Source organism: Plasmodium relictum, assembly GCF_900005765.1.
Source record: "Plasmodium relictum strain SGS1 genome assembly, chromosome: 12".
Lineage (NCBI taxonomy): Eukaryota > Apicomplexa > Aconoidasida > Haemosporida > Plasmodiidae > Plasmodium > Plasmodium relictum.
Window position 1 is genome coordinate 69,828 of NC_041690.1, and position 14,277 is coordinate 84,104.

The window sequence follows — 14,277 nt, forward strand, 5'->3', positions numbered from 1 at the left end:
GATATTTTTGATTTTGTTTAATCATTGAAATAAAAAAAAACTCTCTTATGTTTTCCATCAAATATGATGAACTTTTATTTTCTAAAAAAATATTTATATATAATATAGTGTAATATAATATTTAAAAAATATATCATTTGAAGTAGTTTCATAAAATTTAATAAATTATGATAAAAATAAAATTGAAATAATTTCAAATAAAATAAAATTTTTATCATATATATTTAATAAAAATAATATTTATATATATTTTTTCTACATATTGTTTATGATGTAAATTTCTTAAAGAGTTTCGATTGGATTAAAACATGAAATGCTTATTATTAAAATTTAAAATACAAGAGTGATAAATCTAAATATTTTATTAAATTTTTTTTTTTTTTGTGATTTTTATTTTCAAATTAATATACAAAATGGAGGTTGAGGACAATAAGAAAAAAGAATCTAAAAATATATCTGAAAATGATGATAGAAAAAGATTACACAAAAATGAAGAAATGAAAAGGTTTAAAAATTAAATACAATAAAAAGAAAAAAAAATATATATATGAATAATACATTGCTAATAGTAAAACAATTTTTTTTTAAATTTTATGAAAAAATTTAAAAACAATGAAATTAATACTAAAAATTATTTTATATTATTATTTCTAGTCTTAGAAATGCATAATACTTTTTATAACATATTTTGATATATATATTTTATAATGATAGAAATAAAAAAGAATGTGTATGACGAATGTTTATATATATATTTGATGTTTAATATTTTAAAATTTGCTAGTGATTTTTATTTTAATATTTGTTTCATTTTGTTTATTTTAGATATTCAAAAGAAAAGAGAAGTTCTTCTAAAGCAAAAAGAAGCCGATCAAATTCTCATAGAATAAAACGTAATTCATCAGATAATTATTCAAAAGGAAAATACATAAAAAAAAAGAGAAGAAAAGATAAAAGTTCAGTAAGCAGTTCTGGTTCTTCAGCATTATCGTCTGAGAATTCCACTGATAACTATAGTTCTGATGAATATAGAAGAAAAAAAAGAAAAAAAAAAAGGGAAAGGAGATATGAAAAAAGTGAAAGAAGTGAAAAGAGAAAAAAAAAAAAAAAATCTAGTAAATTAAATCCCAATTTATCTACATCTCATGAACGATCAAGATCTAGAGAGAGAAAAAGAAGAAAATTACAAGCAGAATGTATTAAAAGGGCAGGTGGATTTAAAAAATTAGCTGATATGGAAGGACATGAGACAACTAATGTTTTTTGGGATGGTTTTCAATGGGTAGCTAAAACGAATCAATCGAATTTATTTCACTTAGATCCAGCTGTAATGAATTCCACAAGAAAATTGAGAAGATTGTATTTTGGAAATTTGCCATTACATTTAGGATTAAGTGAAAATGCCTTTCAAGAAATTGTATGGAATGAAATGAAGAAAAGAAAATATTGTAATGATGAAAATATTAATCCTGTTTTATATGTTTGGTTTGCTAAAGATAAAGGTAATTATGGATTTGTTGAATTTGCTACAGTTGAAGAAACGGAAAGAGCTCTTACTATGGATGGGATGCTTTGTAAAGGTGTTGCATTAAAAGTTTCTAGACCAAATGATTATTCTACAAATACTGTTAAACAAAATCAAAATTTATTACTTCAAAATATTAATAAGCAAAATAATAATTTATTAAATATTATGAATTCAAGTAACTTAAACAACCCATATTGTAAACCACCTCCTCCACCGGGTGCTCCACCTTTATCTGTTCTCAAAGAGACATCAGAAAGTAACGTAGTAGATCACTCCAATTTGTCTACCAAATATTTAAGGGTCTTAGAAATTGTTTCAAAAGAATCAATTAATGAAGAAGATTATTCTGTAATTTTAGAAGATATAAAAGATGGATTTCACAGTCAAGGTATAATTATTAACGCCATTTTAATTACACATAAGTACGCACAGAACACACCTTTTGATATTGGAGACGTTATAATAGAATTTGAAAATCCTGCTTCAGTCGATAATAGTATCATCAATATGTCAAATAGAAAGTATGAAGGAAGGGTCATCAAAATGGAAAAATGTGATGAACATACATACAATACATATGTAAAACCCATTATCAAAGATTTGTACGAGCAAAAATTATAAAAAATGTTAGAAGTTAATATATATATATATATAATTTTTATTTTCCTTATATACATTTCTAAATAATGCAACAGATAGTTGTTTGAGTCACCAAAAGTTATTTTATTTTCAAACATATATAACTTTTGTCTTGGGAATTTCTATTTAAAACATATAATGAACAAAATTTAATTAAATATTTTTCAAACGTTAATAGATATATTGAAAGTAGAAGTTATAGAAACCAATGTTAATAATATTATACATAATTATAAGAATTATAAAAAAAAAAAAAAAAAAAAATTGTAGTTAGCTTTTAAAATATTTTTGGTATTCTATTTTTTTCTAAGTTAAATATTATAACAAAAATTACATATTTGTAAATTTATAAATATTATTATATAATATTACCTTTTTTCTGACTTTTTTATATATAGAAATTCTCTTTTTTTTTTTTTTTTCTCTCTCTCTCTCTCTCTCTATATATATATATATAGGCCTAAAAACTTTGTGTTTTTTAATTTTTTTTTTAATTTATTTTGTATAAATTTAATTTAATTTTATCTTTTATATTACTTTCATATTTTTCAATAAATAAATTTTCATTTATCTATTTTTTAATAAAAAGTTAGTAAAATATAAAAAATAAATTTTATGCTAAAATTATAAGTTTAATAATAGATTTAAAAAAAAAAAAAGACAATTTCTTTTTTTCTTTTTTTTTATAATGAGACAAAAAAAATTTATTAGGGATTGAACTCTGAAATTATACAAAGAGTCAATTTGTATATAAAACAAAATATAATAAAATGAGCTTTATATTTAGGTTATACTTTCTTTATATTATATAATTCATTAGTATTATAAAAGTTAGTATATACGTATAATATTATATACATTTACACAAATATAAATTCATTTTAATATAAATTTTAGAAATATGAATGAAAATAAGAGGATAGCGCTATTAGAAAAAAAAAATGAAGAAATTTCGACTGTATTGAATAAAAATATTCTATTTAAAGAATGTAGTAATACTAACGATTTAAAAGATACCTTTGTAAATATAAAAACAGACTATAGTTTAGAAAGTGAAAAAGAAAAAAGTAATATTTCTTTATTTAATATTTTTAAAAAAAAATTAAGAGAAGAAAGATATTTTAGTAGATTTTTAATCGTATTTAAAATATCAAATGATATAAAACAAAAAAAATATATTAGTGAAACATTAAATTTTATGCTTAAAGAGAAATATAAATTAATTACAGGAATTAGTCTTTTTGTAAATATATATTCTATTATGTTATTAGAATGTACTGATTCTAAATATATATTTTCTTTTTTAAAAAATTTAAGTAGTGTAAAATTTATCAATGATGTTGAAATTTTATATTTTAGTGAATTAAATAAACAAAATATAAATGATGATTTTTATTTTTACGAGTACAATAAAGAAGAACCAAAATATGTTAATTCAAACGAATGTAATTATGTCGACGAAGTGAGGAATCAAAAAATAAAAACTTATGTGTATATAAAATGTAGAAATATATCATATTTTTTCCTGTATAAATTTTTCTTAATATTTTTTTGTATTCCTAAATTATTTTAGTATTTCAAAAAAAATTTTAATTCTATATTTCCAAAAAAAATTATTTTAATTTTATAAACATCATCTATTAATAGGTATGGGATCTTTATATAAATATTTTAAATTTATGTTTTTTTGTAAAGAATAATAAAGATAAGGAAAATATTTTTGATCAAAATGAAAATATCAAAAAAAATTTCTCCTTACTTGAAAATTTTTATCATGAAAATGCAAAAGAATATATATGGAATTTAAATGGTATTTAATTAAAATTATAAAATTATAATAAATTTGTAAAATTTTTTTATTTAAACAATATTCTATATCTTTTTAGAGTTCATTTCTTTTTTTGTTGAAGATTTTAAATTACCAGTTGATGATTTTTCGGATGACTTTCTAGATTTTTAAAAATAAATTTCTTCAACAATTTTTATTATATCATTGTATATAATTTTCATTTTTCATTTATATTTTTAAAATGTCTTTTTTTTTTATGAAATAATTTAAATTCATTCAATACCAATAATCCATATTATAAAAGCTCAAAGCAAAAAAAATATTGATATTCTAAATTGAGTAAAAAGGTATTTAAATTTTATCTTATTTTTTTGTAGCTTTATATTTCTTTTTTTTTTTTCTTTTAATAATTTATTTTAATTTTTTTTTATTTTATATAAATATATAGCATATATTTTATTTTATTTTTTATTTTTACACATAAATATTTATACTTTTTATATAAATTTTTTCTTATTAAATTAATAAAACATGTTGATTCTTACCTTAACATGAAATTAATAATATATAATTTTTTTTTTTTTATCATTCGTTTTTTTATTTTATAAATTAAAATATTTGAATTATGAAATTATATTTTTTTAATATTTTACTTAAAAAAAAAAAAAATATCAAAAAATAGTGCAACAGTTTCTCTATTTCTATTAAAACATTGAATATATTTTATTTTAATATGTAATAAAAAAAAAAAAAGAAAAGGATAATACTTCAATAAGTCGATGGCGCAACAAAAAAATAAAAATAGTAAAAAATCAATAAATATTATATATTATTAATGCCCTTTAGTATATAAGACTTTATTATCAAAAAAAAATGATAATATAATTAAAAAAAAAAAAAAAAAATAAAATATAAAAAATCTAATAATGTAGAATATTTTAAATTATTATATAAAATTTTAATTAACAAAGTTTTAGGAACAAACCATTTTAATTTCACATTTATATATCAAATAAGAAGAAAAGAAAAAATTTTCAAAAAACATATATTCTATTAAAGTAAATTTGCACGTGCATAAATATTATTTTTAAAAAATGAATCTAGAATTAAAAAACAGTTCACATTTGTTTATGAAAAATATTTACAAATATACATTGTCGAGCAAATAATTTTTTTTTATATGTTTACTATAGTATTTTAATTGTAACATCTTTTCCTTTTACTAGGTGTTTTATATTAAATTAAAAAAAGGATAAAGAAGAAGAGCAGTGATGGTTTATTATACAAGATTATTTTTTCGAATAAAATGTAAAGCAAATGAAAATGAAAGAGTTTATGTTGTTGGAAATATCTTAGAATTAGGTAGACTATACTAAATTTATATTACAGATACATATATAGTATATTTTTTTTATTATTTTTTTTTTATTCTTATTATTTATTTTTATTATTATTTTTTTTTTATTTAAAGGCCAATGGGATCCTTATAAAGCAATTGAAATGGTACCTTTTGATGAAGATAATATTTATAATTTATTTTATACAATAAATCCTATATATGTAAAATTAAAAGAAGAAATAGAATACAATTATATAAAAATAAATAATAAAAATGAAGTAATATGGTGTGAAGAGAAAAATAAAGTTATTATTGCAACTGGTTATGATATGTTTATTGAAGATGATGAAGGATTATATAGATCACTACACAATTCATTTAATACAATTGATCATAATATATTAAAGCATGAAGAAAATTTAGAGAAAAAGTTAAAATTAATTCATGATTTAGGAAGGAAGCAAAAATTGGATGAATATTCTCGAATTTTTATGTGTTTTTTTAAATTACCATTGCTTGTGAAAATAGAAAATGAAGAAGTGATTTTAGAAAAGAATAAGAATTCTATGTTATCTATATTATTTGAGCAAAAAAGTAAAATAAGTGAAAAACTATTTTTTATTGGGTATCCTGGTATATATGTAGAATGTGATGAATTAAAAAAAAAAATAATAGAAAGATTGGATAAAGAAAATTGTATTCCTATATTCTTACCTAAAAAGGAAACAAAAGAGTTCATTAAATATTGTAATGAAAATTTATTATTTTTATTTCATAATATTTTTGATATTTACAAGCAAGAATCATTTGATACTGAAGGATGGCAAAATTATAAACTTATAAATAAAATATTTTATGATTCAATGATGAAATATGTAGAAACTTTTGATTACGTTTGGATAAATAGTTATCGATTATTATTACTACCTAGCTATTTATCCAAAAAAAGTTATAAAATACCTACTGCATTTTTTTTTCATATTCCATTTCCTTCATCGGAAATTTATCGGCTATTACCACAAAGAGAAGAAATTTTGAGATCATTATTATCTTGTGATTTAATTGGTTTTAATACATTCGAGTATGCTAGGCATTTTTTGGTTATCTCAAAAAAATTATTAAATTTAGATTTTTATTTCAAATTGGGAGGGGTATTAACAATAACATATTGTAATAGAGACATAGTTGTTAAAATATTGCATGAGCAAATTGAGCCATCTATTATAACTAACATTTTAAATAATTCAAATAATGTAGACAAAAATATAAAATTACTTAAACATATTACTGATAAGAAATATACATTTGGTTGTTATGAAAGAGGTAATATATTTAATGGCCTACTTTTTAAGATTAAGGCTTTCAATTATTTTCTAGAAAATTACGAATATGCTAGAGGAAATGTTATTTTAGTTCAATATATTTCAGCTAACTCCTTAAGATCACTTAAAACTGATGTCATTTTTAAGGAAATACAAAGCTTAGTCGATGAAATAAATAAAAAGTATCATACTTATTTAAAGAATAAGAAAACAAATTTTAATTGCAAAACCAGCTTTGCAAATGAAAATGATGATGAAATAGACATAAACAATATTAGCAGTTATAGTATTTCTAATAATATTAATAGTATTAATGATGACGCTGTTATTAGTAATAATAAAGGTGATGATATCATTAATAATAATTCTAAGGAGAATTTTCTATCTATTGAAAATAACTTTACTTTATTAGAAGGTGTAAAACGTATCAATGAAGATACAAATTTTTATTTTTGCGAGCAAAATGTCCCCAAAAAATTAAATAATGAAAATAATATCACTTTAAAAAATTGCAATACAAACAGTAACAACGATTTGAAAAAAATAGATGAAGAAAAAATATATTTAAACAAACAGAATTATAAGAGAAAAGGAATAATTTCTAATTGCAAAAATATATATCTTAATAACAAAAAAAAATATCTTAGTTTATATAAAATGTGTAATTCAAAAGATTCAAGTTACACACACAACTTTTTTGTTAACCATCTAAAATATACTATTAGTAAAAAAGGGAAATGCAAATGTAGTAATGGCAACAACGAAAATAATGAAGAGGAAAAATTAAATAAAAAATGTGAGTTAAATGATGATGAAAAACATATTATTTTGAAAATAAGTGAATTAAATTTGGAATCAAAATATTTTCTATTTCAGTGTTTTGACTGTTTTTTAGATACCTCTATTAGAGACAATTTTAATTTAAATCCTTTTGAATATATTGTATGTAAGCAATATAGTAACCATGCAAATTGTAATAATATTAACAAAAAAAAGAAGAATCTTATTTTATCTGAAATGAGTAGTTGTAGTTCTATTTTGTCATCTCCGATAAGAATAAATCCATGGAATATAGAAAAGGTTGCAGAAGCAATGGATCAAGCAATTAATTTTAATAAAAATAAAAGAAAACAATTTAAAATTGATGCTTTATATGTAGAAAAATTAAGTACAACAAAATGGTGTTTAGGTATCTTAAATGAATTAAAAAATTGTAGAAAAGAAGACAATAAAGTATATATTTCATGGGGATTTGGAAATACACAAAGATTATTTGAAATTGATAGAAACTTTAAATATTTGGATGCAAACATGGTAATACATAATTTTAAGAAATCAAGAAAAAGACTGATATTATTAGATTGTGAAGGTACTTTATTGCCGGATTACAGAAATGTTCATCTGTTTGGAGAGGAGTTAAGTGCTATAGGAATACCACCAAGTGAAGATATAATAAAATGTCTTAATCAACTTATTGAAGATAAAAATACTACAGTTATTATCTTATCAGGAAGAGATAAAAATATTTTGGATTCATGGTTTAAAGATGTTCCTAAAATTAACTTATGTGCAGAACTTGGATTCTATTATAAAAATAATGAAATTACAGGAGGAAATTGGAGGCAAACATCGAAGCAAAATGATTTTACTTGGAAAATAATTGTTTCAAAATTAATGAAAGAATATGCAAAAAGAACTCAAGGAGCAATTATATGTAATAAAGGAAGTTCCTTGGTTTTTCAGTACAGAAATGCTGATCCTCATTTTGGTAGTATGCAAGCTAAAGAGTTGCACACATATTTAAAAGATTTTTTGATTGGTTATCCTGTAAGTATTGTCAATGGAAAAGGCTATCTAGAGGTGAAATTAAATAATATAGATAAAGGGAAGATTGTTATTCATATATTAAGTCTGTATGAGTATCTTGGATACACATTTGACAGTATTCTTTGCATAGGAGACGATATATCTGATGAAGACATGTTTAGAGCTTTAAAATCATGGAAAAAAAATTTACAGGAAGGAGAAAAAAATTCTGAACAATCAGAAAATAATAAAAATGTTCAGGTAAAAAATAAAACAGTCTATATGTATATTTACAAAATTTTATATGTATTAGTATATACACTAATATATTTATTATATTTTTTTTTCATAGAGAATGGATACATCCTTATTTACATGCACCGTTGGGATGAAACCTTCAGATGCACAGTAAGAATTTTTTTTTAGAAAATAAATTTATAATTATGAAATCTAGTAAAAAATAATTTACAAAGAAGTATTTTAAATTATAGATTACTTATTTTGCTTTATTTATTTATTTTAAATCAGGTATTATTTAAATGATACAGAAGAGGTTTATGATTTATTGAAAAACTTAGCTAGTTTGTAGATATGGGTTACTATTCTTAAGCATTTTATTTTTTTCGTTAAATGATATGAAAGATAAAATTATAGTATTTAAAAATAGCTCACTCTTAATTTAAATTATATTTAATATTTTTTTTTATGTTTTTTATGTGTATTCTTTATGTTGTAATTTTTTTTAGTAAATTTAAATTTTGTAGTTTGTTATATTTATTCTATAAAAAAAAAAAAATATGTTCACATATATGCGGAAAATGTTTATTCAAAATAAATTTATATAGAAGTATTTTATTCTTTATTGATCATATTTTTTTTTTTTTTAAAAAAAAGTATTGTTTTTATGTATTTCATAAGACCTAATTTTGCATAAAATTATATTCATTTCTACTTTATTTGCGTTGCATATGTTTCAATTTTTTCAAGTTAAAAAGGGAAAAAATTTATCAATACATTTAATTTATATTATATTAATTTACCCTTATTAAAAATAGTAAAAAATATATTATATGTATACATAAATTAAAGCATAGAAGATGCACAATTGCACATTTTGTATTTACTGTATTTTAATAGAAATGTTAGATTTTTTTTTTTTATCATGAATAATTTCGCAATTATTCTTTTCTATTTTAAAGCTATGAATTTTTATTATTTAATGTGTTTTTGTGATTTTCTATATCTTTTTAATTTGTATTAATATTGTGTATATATATATATCTTAATTTTAAACATAGTATGAAAACTTTTTTTTTTGGTTTATAACAATTTGTTTTGTAATTTAAAAATATTATATATATATATATATATTTCTATTACCTTTTTTGGTTTTTATAAAAAAAATATATATAAATAAATAAATAAAAAGAAATATATAAGACTAAAAATAAGAAAGGTCTATATATTATTTATTTTTGAAATTTATAGTTTGATGATATTTTGTTAATTAAATCATTGCTTATATTTATATCTAAAGCTGTTTTAATTAATAAATCTAATTCAACATGTTTTGATAATATTTTTAATCTGTTTAGAATATCTTCAAATGATTCAGTTAAAATTATATCTTCTTGTAATTTAAAAAATGCAAGGGCAACTTTAAAAAGAAAGGTGTAATTATGTATAAAAAAAAAATCCCATATTCTAATAGAATATAAAATGTTGATATTGTATGAAAAAAGAGTAATGAACCATTGAGATGCATACATACTAGAATGTATATTTTCTTTTTGTAAATGATTATGTATCTTTGGAAAAAAGAATAATAATAATTGGTCTAATATATAAAGATATTCATTTAATAAAGGCATATCAGATGAAAACAGATCATTCAATTTATATTTATCTAATAAACTTATTAACATAAAAAAAGCATCTTCTTCACTCATGTATAAAATAAAAGTTGCCACGATAAAAGCCATTCCTTGACAATATCCTAAATCACTGTTATAATTACTATACGCCTTTAAAACATTAAATAGTATTGTTTGCCCTTTCTCATAATTATTTTTAAATAAAATATGTTTTGGGTATGTCCTGTTAATATCTTTTTTAATTGCACTTTCGTATTTATTATTTATACTTAAATAGTGTTGATACCTTTTCCCTCCATTGTTTTCTTTATACATATATGATTTCACTAATATTTGCCATGCAAATCCTCTTATATGATCAGGAATTCCCTTAATTACTTCATCTTTTATAATATTATTTATTTTTCTATTGTATTCAACATAATACTTTTTTTTTTGTTCTAAAGACATTCTAATAAATATATTTTTTATATAATTATAATTATTTGAAATTAATTTATTATTATAGTTATTTGATATATTAAAAGAACTGGTAATTTTTTTATCCATTTCAATATTTTTAGAGTTTCTATTTTTTAAATTTGATGTACATGGATTAACATAGTAGTTGTCATTGTTAGTATTTAGGTGTATTTTATTATTGATTTTTGTTTGTGTTTCATCATTAGAATTTTTGGTTTCTTTATTTTCTTTTTTTATATAATATAAGCATTTTTCATTTTTATAATGATCTTTATGTCTCTCATTTTTATCGTTATTATATTTTTTATAATCACAGTTGTTATTATCAGTTTTGATTAACAATTTCCTTGCTTTTATATCATTAGAATGCTTATTAAAGAAAGCATAATCATGCATATTCTTGTTTTTTTCATTTTCATCATCATAGTAACACTCATAAACATTATTAAAATTAAAATTTGTTTGATTTAAATTTTTCATATTTTTTACTTTTTTTTTTAGATTATTTTCATTTGCTTTAAAATCCTTTTTATTATAGCTGTAAATTTTTTTAAAGAGATGTAAATTATCTTTTTTATTGCATTTTATACATTCATAATTTATATTATTATAAAATCCAGATTTTTCATCATTAGAATTTTGGATCATAATTGAATTATCATTTTTATTGCTGTCTATGTTTATTTTGTAATTATCATTATTTATTTTATTGTTATTACTATCTATGTTATTATCATTATAAATATTGACTTCATCAATTTTATTTTTAACAGCATTCATTTTGCTATGGATATTATCACCACCATCGCTGTAAATGTTTTTAAAATTGTTGTTAAAGATATAAAAATCATTGGAGTCTCCAATTAAATTTGTATTTTTATTTTCTTTAACAGAATCATTTATAATAATTTTTTTTATACAATTCTTTGAATTATTATCAATAATTATTTTGTCATTGAGTTCCCCAGTATCTTTTGAAATTTTTTTACTATTATTATATATATTTTCATTATTTTTAACCAAAGAATATTCATTTATATATTCGACATTTTTTTTATCTTTTATTGTTGTATTATAAATTTCATCATCTTTCCTTAAATTAACATAGCTATCATAATACAATGGAGAATTTAAAAAAAGAGATTTGTTTATATCTACGTTAGTGTTGTTGATAACTGTTTCATTATCATCATTTTTTTTTTTTATATATACATTTTTTTTTTCTGTACATCCTTTTTGTGTGATAGAAGTTTCTTCTATTATCATTTCTTTCTGAATTAATTTCTTTAAATAAAATAGTTTTAATTTCTCTTTATAGATATATTTCCATATTTCAATTTTTCTAATGTCTGAAACAAAGTTAAGGATATTTTCATTTATTTCTTTCATTATATTTGCGGTTAATTATTTATAAAAAACAGCTTTTTTAATCAGAAATGATATAAAAATATACACAATTTAAAAAGAAACGACAAAAAAGTTTTAAATTCAAAAATTAATTAAAATTAGAAATTAAACTGAATGAATATTAACAAAAAAAAGAAAGATTAAAATGTGTTTTTTCAAAATTTATTTAAAAAAAAATATTTTTTTTTTCCAATATGATATATTCATTAAAATGTATTTATTCCACATATTTTTTTCATTTTTTAGTTCCTAAAAATAAAGAAAAATAAAAAAAAGATTCAATAATGTTAAACATTTTAAAAAAATAACTTTTAAGTTCTATGTTACTTTAAAAAAAATATTTTAACACATTTCATTTTTCTTCGTCTTTTTTGGGTGGTTTCCAGATCAAAAGAAAGTTACTTGCTACAATAGAAATAATAAAGGGGGAAAAAAAAAAAAAAATAAAATAAAATAAAACAATAAAATAAAAATAATAAAATGATGAAAAGTTAAAATAAAATAAAAGATATTTTAGAAGATATATGAATTTATACAATGAAAATAATAAATATATATATAATAAAATTCTTTTAATATAATTAATAAAAATGAAATAAAAGAATTTACTTGTTATAAAAGCAACTCTATTATAAATCCATTTAATAAACAAAATATTGTTTCCAATTTTTTTTTTGCACACGTAATTTCCTTTTATATTCCATACATGTATATAACCGTCTTTTCCACCTTAAAAAAAAATACATTGATATATAAAAAACAAAAAAAATAGTAAAGACGAAAAAATAAAACAAAAAAAAAAAAAAAATAAAATAAAATGATAAATAAAGTAAAAAAAAAAAAAATAAAAAAATAATAAAATAAAATAAAATAAAAAAAGAAAAAAATAGTTACCTGATAATATAAAATTTGAGTCGAATGAATAAATTGGATACGATAAAAAGAAAGATAAATGAGATGAATTATTTTCGTAAATGAAATTATACGAATATAATATATCTCCTGTGTAAGCATCTAATGTATATATATAGTTGTATTTAGTTGCTATAAGCATTTTTTTTTCATCAAAAGAAAAGTCGATGTGTGTACAGAAATTGCCATTATTTGTTATTTTTGAAATATCAAAATTAGCAAAATATTCATCATTATAATCATCTCCAAAACAACTACATAAATATATTGTATTTATATTAAATGTATAAGCATATATTATTCCTGTTTTGTTATAGCTAACTATGCAGTTTTCATTTTGAATATTTGTTTTATAAATTGTTGTTTTATCTTTTATATGATAAATTAACAATTCTTTACTTCTTAATGCAACAATAAATATATGAGTATTTGGATGCACAACAAAGCTATTATCAACAATTTCATTTGAAAATTCAAAGTTATGTATTATTTTTTTATTTATCATATTAAAATGATATATTTTACATTTTTTATTATTTTCATAAACCGTGAATAAGCATTCTTCTACATTGTAATCAACCATATAATCATTTTTTTCTTTGAATGTTTTTAATAATTTAATATCGTTAATAACTATATCCTCAATACTATAAGTTAGTTTTTCTTTTTTTTCATTCAAATCATATATTTTAATAATATTTTTTGTATTGGTTGTAGCAATGATATTATTTAATATATCTATGCTTGTTATATATCCTTCATCTTCAAAAGCTGCATATATATCAAATCTAATAAAAAAATTAAAATATATGAATTAATAAAAATTATAAAAATTATAAATTTTTTTTTTTTTTTATTTACTCATTGATACAGATTTTATTTATTGTAACCTCTTCATTCATTCTTTTAAATATAAAATTAAAAATTAGAGAAATATAAATATGTATACATATATATATATATATGTATATATTTTTGAGAAATATAGTACTATGAATTCTAAAATGATTGTTCTTCCATTTACTCATATATTACACTTAAATATTCTTTTATATAAATAGTTAATAGTTTTCTTTTTCTCTACTACTATTATTCATTTTTTTTTTTCATTATGCACTAAATTTAAAACTAATATTCTTCTATTTTTTTATATAGAAAAAAACTTATTCTATGATAAATTCACTGAGTGTTCTGATAAA

The 14,277-nt window shown here is 19.4% G+C and overlaps 5 protein-coding genes across 5 annotated transcripts; 3 read left to right on the forward strand and 2 right to left on the reverse strand.

Annotated features, from left to right (window-relative positions):
• Positions 1 to 413: 413 nt before the first annotated feature.
• Positions 414 to 2,149, forward strand: PRELSG_1201700 (RNA-binding protein, putative; the record flags this gene model as incomplete). The annotated part of the gene is made up of 2 exons (XM_028677780.1): positions 414 to 505; positions 826 to 2,149. The coding sequence occupies 2 exons, from the start codon at positions 414 to 416 to the stop codon at positions 2,147 to 2,149; spliced, it is 1,416 nt and encodes a 471-aa protein (XP_028534134.1).
• Positions 2,150 to 3,068: 919 nt separating this feature from the next.
• Positions 3,069 to 4,127, forward strand: PRELSG_1201800 (conserved Plasmodium protein, unknown function; the record flags this gene model as incomplete). The annotated part of the gene is made up of 3 exons (XM_028677781.1): positions 3,069 to 3,629; positions 3,815 to 3,977; positions 4,054 to 4,127. The coding sequence occupies 3 exons, from the start codon at positions 3,069 to 3,071 to the stop codon at positions 4,125 to 4,127; spliced, it is 798 nt and encodes a 265-aa protein (XP_028534135.1).
• A 1,100-nt stretch (positions 4,128 to 5,227) lies between these two features.
• Positions 5,228 to 9,012, forward strand: PRELSG_1201900 (glycosyltransferase, putative; the record flags this gene model as incomplete). Its single annotated transcript, XM_028677782.1, has 4 exons — positions 5,228 to 5,318; positions 5,428 to 8,684; positions 8,776 to 8,831; positions 8,952 to 9,012. The coding sequence occupies 4 exons, from the start codon at positions 5,228 to 5,230 to the stop codon at positions 9,010 to 9,012; spliced, it is 3,465 nt and encodes a 1,154-aa protein (XP_028534136.1).
• An 880-nt stretch (positions 9,013 to 9,892) lies between these two features.
• PRELSG_1202000 (GTPase-activating protein, putative) lies at positions 9,893 to 12,148 on the reverse strand (the record flags this gene model as incomplete). The annotated part of the gene is made up of 1 exon (XM_028677783.1): positions 9,893 to 12,148. The coding sequence occupies one exon, from the start codon at positions 12,146 to 12,148 to the stop codon at positions 9,893 to 9,895; it is 2,256 nt and encodes a 751-aa protein (XP_028534137.1).
• A 370-nt stretch (positions 12,149 to 12,518) lies between these two features.
• Positions 12,519 to 13,980, reverse strand: PRELSG_1202100 (conserved Plasmodium protein, unknown function; the record flags this gene model as incomplete). Its single annotated transcript, XM_028677784.1, has 4 exons — positions 12,519 to 12,571; positions 12,776 to 12,895; positions 13,061 to 13,866; positions 13,940 to 13,980. The coding sequence occupies 4 exons, from the start codon at positions 13,978 to 13,980 to the stop codon at positions 12,519 to 12,521; spliced, it is 1,020 nt and encodes a 339-aa protein (XP_028534138.1).
• Between the last annotated feature and the right edge of the window lie 297 nt (positions 13,981 to 14,277).